The 20,495-nt window shown below is 39.0% G+C and overlaps 1 protein-coding gene across 4 annotated transcripts in view; it reads right to left on the bottom strand.

Moving 5' to 3' along the window:
* Window positions 1–5,953: 5,953 nt before the first annotated feature.
* The window catches only part of Rab3ip (RAB3A interacting protein), a 50,544-nt gene continuing 36,002 nt past the window's right edge, over window positions 5,954–20,495 (bottom strand). For all 4 annotated transcript variants that reach the window (XM_008823705.2, XM_008823704.2, XM_029558990.1 and 1 more), the window contains 6 exons: window positions 19,548–19,751; window positions 16,083–16,211; window positions 14,692–14,804; window positions 9,372–9,471; window positions 9,221–9,290; window positions 5,954–6,311 (listed from right to left, as the gene is read on the bottom strand). In XM_008823705.2, coding sequence (XP_008821927.1) covers window positions 6,229–6,311; window positions 9,221–9,290; window positions 9,372–9,471; window positions 14,692–14,804; window positions 16,083–16,211; window positions 19,548–19,751 — 699 coding nt within the window. In that variant the 3' untranslated portion in view covers window positions 5,954–6,228. The remainder of the gene's footprint in view (window positions 6,312–9,220; window positions 9,291–9,371; window positions 9,472–14,691; window positions 14,805–16,082; window positions 16,212–19,547; window positions 19,752–20,495) is intronic.

Raw genomic sequence — 20,495 nt, 5'->3', positions numbered from 1 at the left:
ATTGGTACTTGGTGGGGATATATTATTTTGGTATTTCATGTTACTATTTTTTCTCTGTGACTTTGACAGGTGAATTTCTTTTGTAGTTTCTGATTCTTGTGTGAGACTCAGGCCTTTAAGATTAGGTCTGCTTTTTTTGTGTGTGAACTTTCTGTGTCTTTGTGGTTCACTTTTTGGGCATGAAAAGCTGGTTCCTCTAAGCTTCCGGTTCTCTCTTTTGGTTTTATATTGGAGTGGCCAGATTGCTTTTGTCTTCAGAAGTTCCCACAGAGGCCCAAGTCAGATGAGGATCAGATGCTCTCAGGCTTCTTTCTAAGGCCTGGATCCCTCCAGGAACGATTTCGGCCTCAATAATTTGGGGTTTGGACTGGCCTGGGAGCTGGACCCAGGAAAGATGCTGGTCTAGGGCAGCTGTAGCCATGCCACCCAGAGATGCAAAGGCAGATCGGGGCAGGAAGCAGCCCCAAGGGCTCCTGGGGACTGCACTGAGGAGCTGGGTTGGTCTGGATGAAAGGATCAGGAAGAGGAAAGGTCAGCCCCGGCATCCAGTAAAGAGGCTGGCAGGTCATCCAGGCCCAGGTAAGTAGAAGGAGGTGAAGGCGGGGTCAGGCCCAGAGTGCTCCTGGGGACCCGAGAAGGAACTGAGGTGGTCTGGATGCAAAGGATCAGGAAGCAGTGGTGGTTCCCCAGGTGTCTGGGGCACTAAGACAAGGAATGGGACAGGATCCAGGCTAGGAGGAGAGATGGGTAGGGGAGATGGGAGGGTGAATGAGGCTGGGGTGTCAAGGCGCGAAGGGTGCGATCCACTTACCCTGGAGAGAGAGGCCTGCTGGTCGGAGAGAGCAAGGAATATTTTAAAGTGTTTACCATCCTTAGCCATCACAAACTATTAATTAAAACCACTTTGAGATTTAATCTTCCCCCATTCCAAATGGCTACAATCAAGAAAACTAAAAACAAATCCTGGATTAGGACGTTGGGAACAAGGCACCCTTGTGTAGTGTTGATAAGAATACAAATTGGTGCAGTCACTATGGAAATTAGTGTGGCAGTTCCTCAAAACTAGAAATACATCTAACATATAACCCAACTACACCACTCATCTACCCAAAGGACTCTATTTCCAACTACACAGACATATGATCATATTCACAGTTGCTCTATTCACAATAGTTAAGACATGGAACAGCCGAGATGTCCACCAACTGATGAATGGATAATGGAAATGTGGTACCTACATAAAATGGAATTTTATTTAGCTAAAAAAGAAAAATAAAATGTGCAGGCAAATGGATGGAACTGGAAATAATCATTCTGAGTAATGTAGCCCAGACCCAGAAATGTGTCACTTGTTCTTACTCACATGTGGATCCTGGCACTGAATCTTTAGAGTTATGTGTTTAATTTGGAATACTTATGGAATCCAGGAAACTAGAAAGGAACCACTAGCGGGGAGGGTGAAGAAAAGTATTAATGGATAGGGGATACAGAACACAGGTGATATGAAAGGAAAAGGAAGACTGGAGAGGGAAGCTTAAGTGAAAAGAGGGATGGGAGGGAGGGTTAGAAGACAAGTGGAGGAATCACTAACATTAAGGGTGTTTGAAAAAGCCATATGAAAGGCTACTATAGGCATCCTAAATGTATTATATGTTCATATAATATATATTCTTATAATTTAATTAAAATTACTCTAGATAGGGGTAATGCTCCTCCCAGAAGCCATAGGTTGCCAAACAAGAAGCCTAGTGCCAGGTGTGGGATAGCTCCTTCAAGTTGCTGGTCAAGGATGTCCCAGACACCTCCAAAACAATAGACTATTGCCATAGCTCTTGATTGACCACCACAACTTGATGGTAAGACACTATTGCTGAAGACACCACACACATGAAAAAATCAAGATAGCACTGACCAGAAAGCTTCCTCCCTGTTGGCGAGCTTTCATGGTACTGGAAGGTGCTATGCAGGCTGCTGGCAGAAAAATGTCATTAACAGCCTCACCCGGCTGCGAACCCTAATGACAACCACTGTGGCAAGATAACCCATAAATGCAACAGTAGCATGAATGTTATGGGGGAAACCAATCTCTTTCTGCTAAGATTTATGCCCACTCCATAGGAGGAAACTCATGCCAGGTATCATAAAATCTGGCCAGGAACCCATGGTTGGGGAATTCACAGACCCCAGGGATGAACCTACTATTATTCTTCTAAATGGACAGAATATCAAATTACCCTCTAAATTCCTATCTCTACTATTAGTGCAGCTTTCAGATGCCACCAAGAAAGTCTCTTTGTTCAGGGGAATGTGGTTAACACAGAAACTCACAACTGATCAAAGTGCAGAGTATCAGTGGATTGCTCAGCTACAAATGACATACACATATGCACACCCACAGGCTTGGGGACCATAATGGAAGGAGTTGGGAAGATTGTTAAGAGCCAGGACTGGGTTAAAACAGTGTCTTCCGGACATGACAGCATCACCACACTCATGAACTCACAGAAGTTGTGGATGCCTGCACAAGATCTGTAGAAGATCAAGCCAGTCAACATTCTAGCACAGAGTGGGAAAGGGTTCATGAGCCTCCCCCCCTGAGAAGCTACTGACAGCTGATGGCTTCTCAGGAAGGAAAGACAATTGTTTTAAGAGTGCAGCCCCTGGTAGGTCGACCCGCTACAGTGGATGTCCCCATACTCAGGAATATACAGGGAGTTCAAATTGGACTCAATGGGTTATTAAATCAGAAAACATGAAGTTAGGAAGGGGTAGAGAGGTTGGGGTTGGATCTGGAAGTGGAGGATGAATATAATCAAATACATTATATGACATTCTCAAATATATTTTTTAAATTATGTTTCAAATAGCTGTTTCCCACTTTTTCATGCCTGTTCTCTTATCCATTTGCTTTTAATTTCTAAGAGTTCTGCATCAAACTTGGCCCTCCAACTTACAAAGTCTCAATTATAACAGGAGAGCTATAGGCTTTCTTTGCTGCTCCTTTGTCTTCCTTTTATTTCCTATTTCTTGCACAGCTGTCACCAAAGAGCACCACCACACCAAGATTCTCCTCAGCCTCCAATATGAATAATTTTAAAATTATTTTTGTCTGAGTACTTCTAGATTTCCTGGGTGAATATTCTATACAGGGGAGTTTCACACCTGGGTATTTAACTGTACAGAACTTGAAATTTACTCTGAACAGTTTCATCTTTGCTCCAGTCTCAGATAGCAGTTATAATGAACCTGGGTGGATTTTCCAATAATACATGGGAAGAGTAAACAAGGCAACTTCCAGCTGCAGAGATGGTTCCTAGGCCTGTGAGAAAAGCCTATGCCTCACTCCTTACCTGGAAAGCACTGGCACCTGCCACTGTCACAGTAGCTCTGCAGATTCTCTTTAGCAGGCAGGACCTTGTCAAGTGAAGCATACAGAAAAATGTGGTATCAGGAGAACCCAATTAAATTTTGGGAGACTAGCAGTTAGGAAGACTGAATCAATGTGAAATCTAAACCAGACAATAGCTGGGCATGGTGGAGCACACCTTTAATCCCAGCTCTCTGAAGAAGCAGGTGGACCTTGGACCTCAGTGAGTTCAGGTTAGCCTGGACTACATAGTGAGTTCCAGGCCAACCAAGGCTACACAGTGCGACCCTGTCTCGAAACACACACACACACACACACACACACACACACAAAACAACCAGGTAATGATACTCTCAAAGGCCCATCTGTTCATTTCCTCAGCATCCTCACAGCACAGCTGTATGGCTGAAGAGGTCTGGAGCTGTACAGGGGTAGCTGACATAAATCAGCCTGTGCAGGAGGAGTCAGGGCAGATGGACTTAGGCCTCACTGAGCTGCTTCTGGTAATCAGCATGGCTCCGCCTGCTGCCCATGATCACCCCACAGGCGGGCTGCAGTGAAGACTGAGGTAACACTGGCTGCTGGGTGGAACAGGTGCTACAAGGGGTTAGTTCTTTCTCTCAATTACTGCTAGTATAATCACACTAGTTTTCTCTATTTTCTGCCTTTCCAAGTGCTATTCTTTGTGAATAAATGTCATACATTTGAACTCAATCTCTTCACAAGATGAACTGCTGCCTCTTATCACCTCACACCATCTTATCTGTACTTCCATGTCATATTTGGTCATTTTTATTATTTGGCATTGTTGTTAATATTACTATGTTGCCACTAACAAGAAGTCTAACAAACCTTCCTGTTCTACACCACTCCCACTGTGCTGGTGCTGTAAGAATTCTAGTTCTGGATGATCATGAATATACTTGCTGTTCTTTATTTTCTACGTAGTCTTACTTTTTACTTCGTCTCTTTTATCAACAAACTTTCCCCAATGTCTGATTTGCTTGAATTTCTTTGATTTTTGGTGGTAGGGATCAAATCCGAGGTTTTGTACAGGCTAGGCAAATGCTCCCCTGTAAGCCACACACCCAGAGCCACCCCCGACCCCTTTTCCAAGTCTTACATCTCCTAGATTTGCTTTTCTTTGTATCTAAGTATTTTCTCCAAAAAGTGGTTTTTGTGGAAAATCTTCTGAAACCTTGAATGAGCATATTCAATTTGATTCCTTGAGCAGGCATGAGTGACTGTTTCTGCTCTCAAATGTCCCTTGTGTGTGGGTCTGGTGACTGAGTCTTCAACAACTAAGGTTGAGTCAGCCTCTGAATGGCATGAAAACAAAAAGCAAACATCTTCAGGAAACCATTTCTCATACACTGCTGCTGTAACTCTAACTTGGTTCAGACCTCTACAGGGTCATTTCTAGCCATGTGGATCAAACATTTTTAAATACTACTAGGTATGTACATGAAGGATGAAAACCAATTATATTCAAAAGCATATACGTAAGGAAACTCATCACAACATTGTGATAGGAAAAGAACTGAAAACAACATCCTCTCCAAAAACAATTAGCTGAATTATGTTTAATTATAGAATCATCATACAGTGATGAAGGTGTACAGATTTGAGCCAGGAGATGGCTCAGCAGGTAAAGGTGCTTGCAGGAAGCTTGATGACCTGAGTTTGATACCCAAAAACCACATGGTGGAAGGAGAGAACAGATACTTTTGTTTCGTTTTGTTGAAACAGTGTCTCCTTGTAGCCCCAGCTAGCCTGGAACTCACTATGTAGACCAGGCTGGCCTCTTTCTCACAGAGATCCACCTGCCTCTGCCTCCTGAGTGATGAAATTAAAATTGTGCACAAGCATGCCTGGCATTGAGAACATATTCTTGAAAGTTGTCTACTGACTTCTACAGGTGTATGCTGTGGTATGTGCACATCCAGTGTAAGAAAACACACACACACACACACACAATAAATGAGTAAATTTTTTTTTTTTTTAAACTTTTAAAAAAGAGACATAGATTTTCCAGGGAATGGTGGTCCATGCCATTAGTCCCAGCACTCAGAGGCAGAGACAGGCAGATCGCTATGAGATGGAGGCCAGCCTAGTCTAAGCCAGCTGGGGCTACATGGAGACCCCATCTCAAAAAAAAAGTTTAGATGTATGGACAGGGAAAATCAGGTAATTTGCAAGGAAGTCTACTTTTATTTAGAATGGTGCATATCTAAGTAGAGAACATCTGAGAGCTGAAACATGAATACAGGTCAGAATGCCAAAGAGTGATGGCTGCTCTCCATTGACTCTGCTGAACAGATCACTATGATAAAGGGGCTAAGTTACAGAGAACAGAATAAAAATGGTCACTTTCAAACTTTATACCAAAATCCTTTTTTTCCCCCAAATAAAACCCTTTGTTTGAAAGCCAACAGATAACAGACACAAACAGAGCACTGTCCACTCAAATCCTTCCTTGCTGTTCCCATTGTGCCATGTGAAAACTACTACTTAATGCCTTCTGCTGACTCTAAATACCAAGTTAGAGCTATAAAAAAAAAAAAAAAAAAAAAAAAAAACCACACATTTAATCTAGTATTTATTTATTTAGTGGGTTTTTGTTTTGCAACTATAAATTACAATCACTAGTACACCTGTAATTCTTTATAGTGTGTTCAATTAAGGAATAAGCAAAGACAGCTTAAGTCAGTTTAAAAGAAATCACAGTACTTCGTAGTGTAATTTGCAAAAGAGGGGGGAAGTCTTGGGCCCACTTCTCGGAAATAAATATTGAGTAACCATACAAACATCCAGCCGTTCTGCAGTTGTTCGGGAGGTCATGCACGGTCCCACGCAGACCGTCAGAGCTCTTCTTTGAAATATCCCAGCTTTGCCAGTGACATCTCTTTCCTCAACTGCATAACTTCCCAAAACATCTGATCAACTACACAAACAAAAGAAAGAAATGCAAATCATAACATATCATCTTAATTACTGTTGTTTTACTGAAATCTTAGATCAGCTGAAATGAAAAACTAGACAAGTCCTAATGATGTACCCACTGCTGAGACACTCGACTTCTCCATATTCTTGTGGGCATCCTGGCTTTATTAACAAATACACAACTCACTAGCTTTGTTATGATGATTTGTTGATAAAAGTAGACATTTCAGTGCTCTGAGTAAATGCCAATTCTGTTCCCTTCATGAATATATTAATGTTCAATTATTCAAAGGTTATTGCAACTCAGGGATCTGCTTGCTCTCATCTACTCTATTTTGACTGTTTACTCTTCATTATCTCTGACAGTGAACCAGAAAAAATAAAACAAGAGAATACAGACAATTCAGTAATGTTCTTTGTAATGGGGGAAAGTTCTGTGTATGGCTCAAATAAGAAATAAAAATAAATGCTAAGGTTCACCTGTGGGAAACAACAACAAAAAAACATTTATCAGTAGTTCTCACTAGGGGACTTCTGGCCCTCAAAGCAAATTTGGCAATATCTGGATACATTTTTCATGATTACACCTTGGGGTTGCACTGGCATTTAATGAATAAAGGCCAGAGATGCTGTAAAATATGCTATACTGCACCAAACAGTCACCGCCAACAAAGTATTATCCAAACTCAAAATGACAATACAAGTTGAGCATCCATCCTTTATCTGAAATGCTTGTGACCAGAAATGGTTCAGATTTCAATATTTTAAATTTTGAAATATTTACATATACACAATGAGATAACCTTCAGGAGACAACCCAACTCTAAACCCAAAGTTAAAAATGTTTCATATGAACCTTATACACACAACCTGAAGACAGTATTTTTTTGTGTACCTGAATTCTAACTGTGAGGTCAGGTGTGGTGTTTTCTACTATGGCATTACGTCAGTGCTGAAAAAAATTTCTTAACTGGAAGCATTTCAAGTTTGGGGGCTACAGGTGCTCAACTTGTAGGACAAAAGTCAAGATGCCCTGGATTTAGCTACCCTTAATCCTTTCTTAACATAAGGTTTAGATAATAAATTTTTAAAATTAAAATTATCTTTTTTACAAGGGCCTCATACAGTATATGTGTACTAGACACACGTGAAGCGCAGAAGTGACAGAGACCAGAGGGGATACCACGTTTATCACAAACAGTCACAGCACTTTCTTCCTATGTTCATGAAGTGAAGCACTTTGCAGACTTCCCCACAAATCTCTACTGACAAGGAGAAAAATTTGCTTGACAATTTAATTTAAACCATCTGTTCTTCAGTTTAAAATATATTATCCACCTATAAGCATTCAAAAGTATTTGTTTTTATTAAAATTTTAAAAGCCATTATATAACTGAAAGCCTATTTTTATGTTACATGGGTTTTTTTTTTTTTTTTTTTTGTTTTTTTTTTTTTTTTTCTTGAGGGTGGGGAGTTGGTTTCTTTGGTTGTTTTGTTTTCTCATTATTTAGCCCTGGCTGGCCTGGAACTCTCTATGCAGACCAGACTGGCCTTGAACTCAGAGATCCTGCCTCTGCCTCCTAAGTGGTGGCATGGGTCACCACATATAGCCTTACATGTTACATAACCTTTTGAGATTCATTCAACACTAGAGATGAATTTCATTCCTTTCCTCAAGGCAGTAAAATTCAATTACATGCAATTCTAATAAAAATGGCTGTTTCAACATATGGATCCTTTAAGAGAATTAAGCTAAGTTTTTGTCAGCCTAACTTTTCCCTAACACTGAGATTCAGAGTGTTCGTGACTGAAAAATAAGCTTCCAACAGTCTAGCTTTTTGTTTTAAGACAGGGTCTCACTAGCTTATTCATTCATACATTAAAGCAGAAAATACAGGAGAAAGTTATGGTTGGTCCCTTACACTTACTTACTTTCTTTTTAAAATATAGCAGTCCACATTACATTTATTCCAGGTACACCTGACAGGTTTTTGGGTGTTTGTTTTTTTTAAAGTGTATGTATGTCTGTGTGAATGTGGATCCTGTGGAACTGGAGTTGCAGGTGGTTGTGAGCTGGCTGATTCAGGTGCTATGAACTGAATGCCAGTCCCTTGCAACAGTAGCCCACTGAGCCATTTCAAGGCCCTTTCAACACCTTATCAATTAACATAAATCAAACCACTTCTGGAGAGTGCTCATTTTTAATCATACCTTCAAATACCACCAGTTAAACCTAGGGCTTCATACATGCAAACAAGTGCTCTTCCACTGAGCCACACCCATTCCCAGCCCCTTTTAAGAACTTTTTATCTCATTCAAGTTGTTCAAGCTGGCCTTGAGCTACCTCTGAGGCTCAGGCTGGCCTGGAATTTGTGATCCTCCTGCCTCAGCCTCTCAAGTACCTGTCATTTGGTTTTTCTTTTTTAAAATTCTAAAATATAGCATTTTAAATAAAACCACCCTAGCCTAATTAACTCACAAAAACATCACACAGCTGGTTCCAGGAAGCCACTCAAACACTTGCCCCCAGTCCAAACTCCACACATACTGGTGAACTTTCTACACAGTTAAGAGTGATCATTCAGCCCTGGAGTGTCACTTAGGTCAACTCATTTTCATCTTTTAAGGAGCAAAGGCAGCAAGTGTTGGGCTCTCCTCAAATTTACAATTTGATTTACCATATTTCTCTTGTAAGTTAAAACTGGTCATGCTCAAAATTCAAGAGGGAAATAAAAGGATTAAATACATTATTTTGGAAGAGATACTCATTTCTAGATTATCCACATATTTTATTAGAAGTATAAAAGGAATTCAATACAAATGTAAAAACAAGTTTATTTTCAGCATAATACTCTTGCTTTATTTTACTAAGCCTTAATGTAAATATTTATCAGAACTAAGAGCACTCACCATCCTGCTGTTTCACAAGTCCCTGCTGAATATATCGAATGTATGTAAAAAAGTTACATACAGAAGTGATCTAGGCCAAAAGAAAAAATATAACTAGTCAAAGTTTTACAGCAAAGCAAACCTTAGTAAAATTCATGGTTATGTCACTTACCCTGTATCTGCAAAAAGGAGATATATAATAATAGTTGCTTGAGTCCCCTAGCTTAATTCTGTGTTTACAGGACTTACTCTGGCCAGTGAGGGCACATTTTCTGCAAAATAACAAATTTCAAGGTTTTAAATTAGAAACATTTGCCACTGTCTTTACAAGGTGTCCATTATTTAAAAAAAAAAAAAAAAATCTGAGAACTTACCACATACCAGATCCTGTTCTGGACACTGGACTACCATAATGAAAAGCACAAGTTCCTGCCCTGGGAACTTACGTTCCAGTATAAGCCTAGTACTGTGTATTAGTACCTAGTACTATGGTTCTAGAAATAGAGGCTATTTTCTACCTATGTCCTTTCTGAAAGCAAATTTACAAACGAGTGACAGGCCACAGGACAGCACTCAGCTTTCCAACTATAGTCAGTTTTTGAGTAGAAAAGAGTATAATCAAGAGTCAAGTCTTGCCGGGTGTGGTGGCGCAGGCCTTTATCTCCAGCACTTGGGAGGCAGAGGCAGGTGACTCAAAAAGACAAATAAAAAAAAGATTCAAGTCTTAAAGCCTGTTGCTAATAGCTTGCAGGGTAATACCTTCTAACAGGGTACATGTTTGACTGGTTGGTTTAGATGCATTTAGTGTCGGCTATAAGGAGAAATATAAAGTATAAGTTGTCCTTTAAACATGAAATCTTTAATATGTATATGAAAAATACACTTCATACCATCCTTTTTTTTTTTTTTTTTTTTAAGTCTTTTGAGACAGGGTCACCCTGTAGCCCCAGTTGGCCTGGAACTCACTATGTAGACCAGGCTGGGTCCATATGCCAGCCGCCATACCATCATCTCTTTTTGTACAGTACAAATTCTAAAATTTGGTATCACTGTTCTGGCTAGGATTAGGCTACAAATTTCTTGAGGGTAGAGACTGTGTCTTATCCATCTTCTTTTTCCTTCTTACAAATTTTATTTTTATTTATGTGTACTGGAGGGGAGGTGTGAGAGGTGCCTGAGGAAGCCAAAAGGAGGTGTCGGATCTCCTGGGGCTACAGTTACAAGTAGCTGTGGGCCACCAAACGTGGGTGATGGGAACCAAACTCTGGTCCTCTGGAAGAGCATTCAGCCACCTTAACCACTAGCCAGCTCTCCAGCCCCAGGTCTTGATCATCTGTAAAGTCTGGCACCAAGTAGCCATTCAGTGACTGGTGAATAAGTGATGAGCCATCTGTCACCACGCTGCTCCATCAGATGAAGCTGGTTTCTCTTTCAGGCTGGACTTGCAGCAGCCCAGCTGTCACCCTAGTCAGCTGGGAACTTGGATGAATACAGCTAACACTCTCTGTCAATGCAAAACTAGCACAGTTCTAAGCAAAACAAAGTTAAGTGGCCAATAACATTTCACGTGACATTATAAATTATGTAACAGAATAACTTATATGAACTAAATTAAATTTCATTTATACCTGCATGAAATAGAATACAAGTGTGCTCCATAATAAGAAAGTACATAGAGAATGTGTTATTTGGGATGGAGCAATTCTAGAGGTGACTCTGTAGAGCTTGCTGAAAAAAAAAAATTATCTTTTATTTCTCCAAAACTTAAAGATAATTTGCTTCAATGTTTCATGTGTGTGTGTGTATGTGCAAACTAATGGCTTGTGGCAATATTTAAGAACACTAATAACAGAGGCTAGAGAGATGGCTCAGCAGTTAAGAGCACTGGCTGCTCTTGCAGAGGACCAAGGTCAGTTCCCAGCACCCACATGGCAGCTAACAACCATCCATAACTCCAGTTCCAGGGGATTCAACACCCTCTTCTGACCTCTGCAGGCACTGCACAACCTGAATGCACTTACACACATGCAAGCAATATACTCACACACAGAAAATAAAAGCAACAAATAAAGTATTTTTTTTAAAAAAGAACACTAACCACAGCCAGGCGAGGTGGTGCGTGTCTTTAATATCAGCACAGAGGCAGAGGCAGGCCTGGTCTATATAGCAAGTTCCAGGCCAGCTGGGGCTACAAGAGCCCATCTCAATCCATCCATCCATCCATCCATCCATCCATCCATCCATCCATCCATCCATCCATCAATCAATTAATCAGTCAATGGACAAACAAAATACAAGAATAAATAAAAGAAACAAACCTACTAGCTAGGGGAGGATTAAAGGTCAGTAAATCTAAGATTCAATTGTTGGAAGTTCTTGTAACTTTCACAAGTAGAATTCACTCAAATGGAAAAAGGACCCTTAAACTGATTCTTCTAGAAAATGTAATTTTTCTTTTACCATCCTAATTTTGATAGGGTCCTGCTAAAGTGCTTCTAAGTATTAATTTTTAAAGTAATATAAAGGTATTTCTTAAATGGTCTCATTTCTAAATCCTAACATAGTCACAATCAATGTATTTTTGTCTGGTTCAAGATCCAATGCTATAAAGGTCCTCCGACTTCCCTTCGATGCTGTTGGAGACAAACAAAAGGCCAAAGCAGCTCTCCACAATTCTAGTCCTGCGATTTCAAGTGCTTGCTTCCCATTTTCACAAGCAGATGTCAGCATGTCTAAATCACAAGCCAGGTCTTTTTCTACCAATTGTCAAGATTAATTCCAATCAATCTTCGAGTCAGGCATCTTTAACTTCCATCGTCTCCCAGCCTCCCTCCCAGTCTAGTTCTGTTGTCACCTCCCCTTCTCGTTATCTGCTCATGTGCTACTTTCTTGCTCCTAGGCTTCCAGTCACATCAAAAGTTCTTTACCCAAACTCACTCATACTCCAAAAATCTCTCTACCTCCAGGAAGAGTCCCTAATCACAACTGGAATGGTCTTGTCTTCACATTCCGACAGCACTGTGTTGCTCATTTAGTCTTTGCAGCCTAGTCCACAAGAGACTTGGCCAGGACCATACATTACAGTTCATTTTTTAAAAAAGAGAAAATCTGGGCCAGTAAGATGGCTCAGTGGGTAAAGGTATCTGTTGCCAAGTCTGACAACTTGAGTTCAATCCCTGGAACCCACATGTTAGAAGGAAACTGATTTCCAAAAGCTGACCTTTTCCATGTGTGCCATGGCATGCCCCTCCCCCTAAAAGATAAATAATGTAATAATAATAGTAAAAAGACAAAATCTTCCTTCAGTTTTCCACAGAACACCTTGGCTCTTGATCTTACAAGCACAATATCCTTAAACTATGTAAATTAATCTCTAAAACCTAACCTACATAATTCTCTTTTTTTTGGGGGGGGTCTTTTTTGAGACAGGGTCTCCCTGTAGCCCCAACTGACCTGGAACTCACTATGTAGACCAGGCTGGCCTTGAACTCAAAGATCTGTCTGCCTCTGCCTCCCAAGTGCTGGGATTAAAGGCATGTGCCAACTTGTCCAGCTCTACATAATTCTTTTACTAAAACTGTTTAGTTCATTTTCACTAATGTCCTTATTTGTCATCATTTGAGAATATTTGTATATGTATAGTATATGTGACATATAATACAAACATAAGATTCAAATTCTATAATAGAAGCTGTTACAGGCCATAGTTAAAATAAGTTATGAGGGGCTGGAGAGATGGCTCAGCAATTCAGAGCACTGGCTGCTCCCACAGAGGGCTCAGGTTTGGTTCCCGCACTCACATGGCAGGTAACAACCATCTATAACTCCAGTTCCAGAGGACCGAACGCCTTCTTCTACCCTCTATGGGTACTGTATGACATGGTGCACTCACATACATACTACACATTAAAACAATAATAAAAAAATATTAAAATAAGGTATGATACAGACCTTCAAAGTATAGACATTGCTATCGTTACATTTGACTTTCCATTTAGGGGCGTGGGGGGTAGCACTGATGGTCCAAGATAAAACTACTTTAGTGTTTGTAGAATTCAAGGGTATAAAAATGTTTCCCTAAAACTCAAGAGGCCACTGTGCAATAGGTGCGTCTGTCACAGGGGGAAGTAACAGAGGAGAAAACTCTGGGTAGATGTATGGCTCACAAATCAAATACATGGCTAGTAACAATCAACAAGTATTTACAGAAGTACCAACATTCTGAAATCATCCTGAGAATATATGTGCATCAAGCGAAACAAGAATTTTACAGCTTCTCTAACAGACCACTAATTAAGCAGCTTCCTCAAAAGCTTTCCAAGTCTTATTTTTTTTATTTTTTTATTATTTTATTTATTTATTTATTTTATTTTATTATGTGTATGACTGTTTTGACTGCATGTGCACCAGTGTCCTGCAGTGCTCATAGAGGGCACAGACCCCCCTAGAACTGGAGTTACAGATTGTGCTGAGAACCAAATCTGGGTCAGGGTCAGTCAGTGCTCTTAACCACTAAGCCATCTCTCCAACTGCCCCCCACCCCCAACCCCAGCCATTTTTTTAAACAGAAGCTAAAGCACAATTAAACAGTGGTTTGGGGAAAAACCTTTACTATTATCAGAGGTTTTAGGCTTTTTCCTCATAGGACTGCATAGGAAAAGCCAGCCCTGCTATGAAGTATAGCAGTCCTTCCTCTGAGAAGGTGTAATTTCCAAATACTTATCACATGTGAAAGACACAATTATTTACTAATATCAGAATCTTTTGCAATAACATGAAAGGTAAGGACTAATTATTCTTTTTAATGCCCTGATTTTACACTTGATAAGTCAAAGTCAGTACCTTCCCAAACTAGTGTTTGATGGCAACCCTCATAAAGAAATTTTACACAGATATTATCCAGTACACTCAGAAAACTCACTCCTGATCATATTCTCTCTCTCTGTCTCTCTCTGTCTCTCTCTGTCTTTCTCTCTCTCATGCACGCACACATGCACATGCACACAAATGCTGCCTACAACCCACTAGACTGATTTCATAATCCACTAATGGGTCAAAATATGAGATTACAAGAAAAGAAAACACAGAAACATTGTTTCTACTTCTTGAGTCTACCTAGGTCCCTATCAGATATTTGTACTTTAATTACAGGGTTCCTGACACTCCCCTGAAACACCCACACCCACCTCTTGCCTTAGATGTGCGCCTATCCTTAGATATCTCTCACTCTCAACACCTACAGCTATATCTAGGCATATGTTCTATGTTATGTTTTTCTTAATAAATCTACACCTTTCTTTACTTAATAAACTTGGCTTGAAACAAAAAAAAAAGAGATATTCCTTCAAAGGTTTGTCTCTGTGGGCTACACAGACTCTAAGAAAAAAACTGAGAAGAAATTTAATCACATTTGAAACAATAAATGAATAAAACAATCACAACATGCACACAAAAGTCACTCTCTCCCATAAGTCATGGATGTAAAAACCTACTTTGGTCCTCCACATTCGACTGCTGAGGCTTTCACAAATCGAATAGGTTGTAATCCCACAGGTTCGATGCTCAAAGTGTTGTTCTCCACAGCCTCCAGAACAGCTGAAGCCAGCTTAGAAAAGAAAAAAGAATTAGATGCTATGCTGGCAGAGAAATACCAATATCAAATAATAAATTTTACAAATTAGTCTTCCTTCGATTTCACTAACTTGGCCTTCATAATCTTTATTAAATGTCTTATATTATAACTCAAGCAGTTTGAAAGGCAACTTAGTTACAATGAAATAATTTTTGGGCCACCTAAAAAAAGATGGAAGGCACTAATGTCAGTCTCTGTCCATTCCTTACCCACAATTATACATCTACCATAAAAGCCACCTCAAAGCTAATATACTAATGCTTATTCCTGCTAAATCTATGCAGTAAATACTGGTCATTAATAATAGCAATGTGTACTAGTTTTAGCTACTTACTTTCTCAATTTCTATTTATATACACAAAAATCTACAAAAAGTTAACTAAATTTTTAAAAATAAAATAGTAAAATCTCCAGACAAAGTAGTCAAAACTGATCAACAGCAGGTCACAAACGTCAGCCTGGAGAGGTCATTAATGCGCAATGGCCTACGTGAAACCAGGCAGAGCACAAGGCACAGCCCACACTCAAACCACTGTTATACTGCTCGTCTTCAGCTCTCCTCACAAAGAATGCTACAACTCCATCCTCCAAAGGCTTCCACAGACTCTTAGGATTGAATTTCTTAAACATTAGTTGACAGGACATTTGGAGATAAACTTTCACATATAAGCTCAAACTGAAATTATGACTTTGTGCCTGCATATGTTATATAATATCTGATTATCTTTAAAGATTTTTAATCTACCTACTTCATTTTCCCTCTTAACAACTCTGTGACAAAGGCCAGGTTACTGTTATTTTTCCTGTTTTAGTTAGGAAACACTTGGCATTCTGGTTTGGGTTCTATATTTTGTAGTGGTGGAGATCAAATGCAGGGCCTTGCATAAATTTGGCAAGAGCTCCACCACTGAGGTACACCCCCAGCCCCCAGACAGTCCTTAAATGATGAACCCAACAAAATCTTAGAGAACTTGACCTAAACTGGACCTGGATCTGAAAACCAAGCAGCAAGCCCTGCTCCCATCAGATTTACACGTCACACTAATGCAACACACATTTCAGTGTGACGAATCCTCTGTTCAAGAAAGGACCTGCTCAGTGACTGAATGCAGTAATGTAGAATGGAGAAAATCGTAAAAGATGGTATTTCATAATAACTTATTTGCATGAGATATTAAAATATGCAAATGGAAACAGAAAAGTACAGAGAAGATTCTAATGCATTCATAATAAAATGAAAAAAAAAATTACCTCACTTTTTGAGAATGTTAAACATGGAAAGATATCTTCCTGATAGATTTTGTCTAAGAAAGGACATGATCTGTCCATTGTGGGCTCATCCTTCCAAGATCTGAATTCATTATACAGAGATAAATCAGCCTACCAAAAGAAAACACAAACAACATTTTTAAAGGGCAAATATAAAACCACTTGAAAAAGATTAAAAAAAAAATTAAGAATGTAATTCCTTTCCCTAAAATTCAAAAGGCCATTGTGTTATAGGTGTGTCACAGGGGGAGTGTAACCCAGGATATAACTCTGGGTATATGTATGGCTCAGAAAACAAACACATGACAAGCGTTCACTGGAGTACCAACACTCTGAAATCACCCTGAGAACATATGTACATCAAGAGAAACAAGAATTTTACAGCTTCCACAACAGACTTATTAACTGACCAGTCTTTTCTCCTCTAGCATCATAATAACCCTAACAGGAGTCAATGACTACTAATAAAGCCTAATTTAAACATTACTAAAAAGGAAATGCTCTTTATTTAAAATAATGAATTCAGCTGTTCCATAATATATGGAACTGGCCCTTTGTTATGTGCTCCCGTGTGTTGATGATGCTGACACCATCTTCACCCAGCGCCTCCAAATACTGGAGCTACTCTTCTCATCTCTTCTGAGACAGAATAGCCCAGAATTTGCTATTAGTCCAGGTTGGTCTTAAACTTGCAGATCCTCCTGCCTCTACTTCCCAAATGATGGCATTATATGCCTGTGTCTCCATGACCGGCACTATTGAAGTTATTCTTAAGACACAGGTGCACACTGTCCTGAATATAAAAAATGACGGTGACAAGTCTTTCCTAAAAATCATCCATTTGGAGCCAAGGTAATTAAGTAAAGTGAAAAAGCCAAGTCTAAATTGTAAAATCTAGTTTGGCCTAAAAGGAAAATGATAGTGACTGTTTTTCACTGAGGACATTCCCAAAAGAATGGCTAAAATATCCACTGTATAGGTTAATAAGGTTAAAAGGTTAAAAGGTTAATAAGGTTAAAAAAAAAAAAAGTAAAGTAAAAAAAGGAGCTTGTATATAGCTTACTACATTGAATATCTTAACTGCCATCTGAATTAGCAATAATCCGCCAATGGACTCACCTTCCTAATCACTCCTCCCTTGGTGTCTCCTCTTTCCTCTGTTTATAAGGAGTGTTGCCTAAGCCTCCTCCTCTCAGATGCTCCGATCCCCTTGGCCTACCTAGCTAGCTCAATAACAGTGAAGAGAAAGCAGAACCTAGATCGGCCCCCCAAACATGGAGCTGCCTGTTTGCCCTTACAGAGCTTTAAGCCACACTTGTCCAGATGCACTCAATAATCTATGAATGATGCACTGACTAAGCTGTGGCTGGCCCAGGACACCCTATCAGAGGTGCAGCCAGCCCACACACATCAAAGAAACAAAAGGCTAAGTGCACCCACGCTATCCTACAGACTTTTTAAAAGTTGTATAGTGACAATCTCAATATGTAGGGTTTTTTAAAATTCCAATTCATAAATTTGAGTCAAGGCTAAAAGTAAAAGGATTAAGTGTATTAGCAGATAGATAAGATCTTCAAATTCATTTGTAAGGATAACTGAGAAAGCAGAAATGAGCCCCAAAGCAGGGAAATGAGTAATATTTCAAGGAAAGACTCTAGGTTAAAGGCAGTAATTTAAACCATTTCTTTGAAAAATCTTTAATTTACTTATTTTTATACTGTAAGTGTAATGCCTGCATATATGCAAGTGTACCCATGTCATGCAATGCCCACGGAGGTCAGAAGAGGGCGTCAGATCCCCTGGAACTGGAGTCACAGACAATTGTTAGCAGTCATGTGGGTGCTGGAAAATGAACCTGGGTCCTAGGGAAGAAGAGCCAGTGCTCTTAACTGCTGAGTCATCTTTCCAGACCCTTAAGTCATTTCTTAAAAGCTGAGTCTTATGAGAGCCATGGTGAATACTTTATAAACATTTATTCCTCTGAATTGTGCAAAACAAGACATGATGATCCCCACTCTATAGATAGACACTAGGACTTAAAGAGAGAAAATAACTTGCCCAAATTTACATAGGAAGAAAGTGTAAGACCCAAATTCAGATCTAAGTGTTGAGGTCCCAAAGCACTGTGCACATGTCTACATACAAATACACACATGTGTTTTTAAATGCTTATACACTGATGATATGACTATGTCCCATCACATTTTCTTTAGAAACACACAGATATTTCACTTTCAGATTGTTATAAATTGTCCTAAGACTTATATTAAGTCACTTTCTTGATTTCTTTGTCTAATAAAACTCTTTGATGTTTTCACAAACACCAGAATATAAGATGTAACCAGAAAGCAAAAAAGTAGGTATATGTTGTCTATTCTTATTTTTATGCATTTCAAAAACTAAAAGAGCTTTTAAAATGCTTGGTGAGAAATCATTAATTTTTTTTTAGTATAAACAATGATGGAAAGTACAAAAAAATTATCTTTATGGAGTGAGAAACAGTAGTAAAAACCAAAAATTGTAACAATCTTCAAGTCAGAATTAAAATTATAACAGTTTAATATTTAACAGAAGCCAATATGAATTTCAGATTTTGTTACCTTCATATTTGACCGAGCACTAAATTTTTTTAATTAGCATATTTTTATTAATAGCTGCACAAATGTAATTCAATTAAAACAGATAACAACACTGGTTATTCAAATAAACTAACTCCAGGCTTTCACACAAAAATTTAACTGAATAAATACAAATAGCTTCTTCAACATTAAGGATTAAACTCAACAATGTAAAATGCAGCTTTTAAGAAAAAACAATAATGATGCTCCTCAAATTCTTGATCGATTCCCTTGAAAATGGTTTTCATCATACACATAAAATTAAGTGTTTTGTGATTATACAATTTTTACTCTAAGCATTCAAAATATTTAATGTTATCTCAGTTCTCTTTATAACGTTTTCTAAAGGATAAGGCTATCATTATTTCTGTTTCTTCTTGTTTAATTATCTGAATTAATTCCAGGCAGTCCTTATAAATATAAATTCTGCTTCTCCCAGAATTAAAATAAGAGGTAACAGTAATCCTTAAAAAACTGATTTTCACATTTCCTATATTCCTATTTAGTACTGCACACTTTCAATACACTCTTGCCTATGACATTAAGGTCACCCATTTTCTCTTATACAACACATGCTAGTTTGTTCCCTAAATGAAAAATTTTGATGAAGAAACTTACCAGGTCTCTAGCAGGTCCTCCACAGCCAGCCAGTAGAGAATGGGGGTGAAGAATCCCTGAAAGCAGCCAGCTCTAGAGAAAGCCTCCCCCATCTTAATATTGTATATTTTGTACTAAAATTTTGCTGGCAAAAAAAAAGTCACAACTGACACCTCAGTGATGAAAACTAACACGTATCAAGAGTCAGAGGGGACAGTCCTTGGCGAGTTACCTCTTTGCAGTCTTTTACAATGGGCTGTATCACACTGAGGTCCTGATGACTGCTGCCCATAGCACTGCTTGTACTCTTATTTCTTGTGTGCCCCTTTTTAAAAGGTGTCTTGCCACCCGGCAGAGGCTCTTGCGTAGGTGATGTTGGAGAACTGGACAATACAAGTGTCTTCAGTGCGGCCACTTCGGCTTGAAGTACATCAATCTTGAAAGGAAACCAACCTGGTCACACACAGTAAGTCCTCTGACAGACGCAGCTAAATGTTAGCAATTTGGTCCAAACACTTTCAAGGACAGAAAATAAGTTTAATTTGTATTTTCTGTGAAGTGATAAAAGGAAAGTAATACAAGTTTTTTGGTGTTCCCATATGGTTTGGATTCAACTACCAATAATATCAAATGAAAAATTTTAAACTGTCAAAAATATCTATCATTTACATGAATTTTCAAAATCAGCAAAATGTAACAGCTTATGATTAATTGTAGTTCACTCCTAAAATAGTGAAATTAACATTTAGGTGTCTTTTTTTAGTGAAATAAGAAAATAATTTAGCCAGGTATGACAGCATACACCTTGAATTCCAGCACTCCAGGGAGGCAGAGGCAGGCAGATCTCTGTGAGTCGCCTGGTCAACAAAGCATGTTCTAGGCCAGCTGGGGCTACAGAGAGATCCTGCCTCAAAAATATCACAAAAAAGAAAGAAAATAATAAGCTTATAAATGTGATTATACAATTCTTTTGATGTGATTTACAAGGTTTCAAAGATCATTTGGGTCTAATATAAATGTTCAGGTTTTTTTTTTTTTTTTTTTTTTTTTTTTTTTTTTTTTTGTCTTTTTGAGACAGGGTCTCCCTGTAGCTCCAGCTGTCCTGGAACTATGTAGAAGAGGCTGGCCTTGAACTCAGAGCTCCACCTGCCTCTGCCTCCTGAGTGCTGGGATTAAATGC

This window comes from Nannospalax galili, unplaced genomic scaffold (genome assembly GCF_000622305.1).
Source record: "Nannospalax galili isolate Female #2095 unplaced genomic scaffold, S.galili_v1.0 scaffold749, whole genome shotgun sequence".
NCBI lineage: Eukaryota > Metazoa > Chordata > Mammalia > Rodentia > Spalacidae > Nannospalax > Nannospalax galili.
The sequence above is the reverse complement of the archived record's forward strand: the minus strand, read 5'-3'. Positions and strand labels throughout refer to the sequence as shown.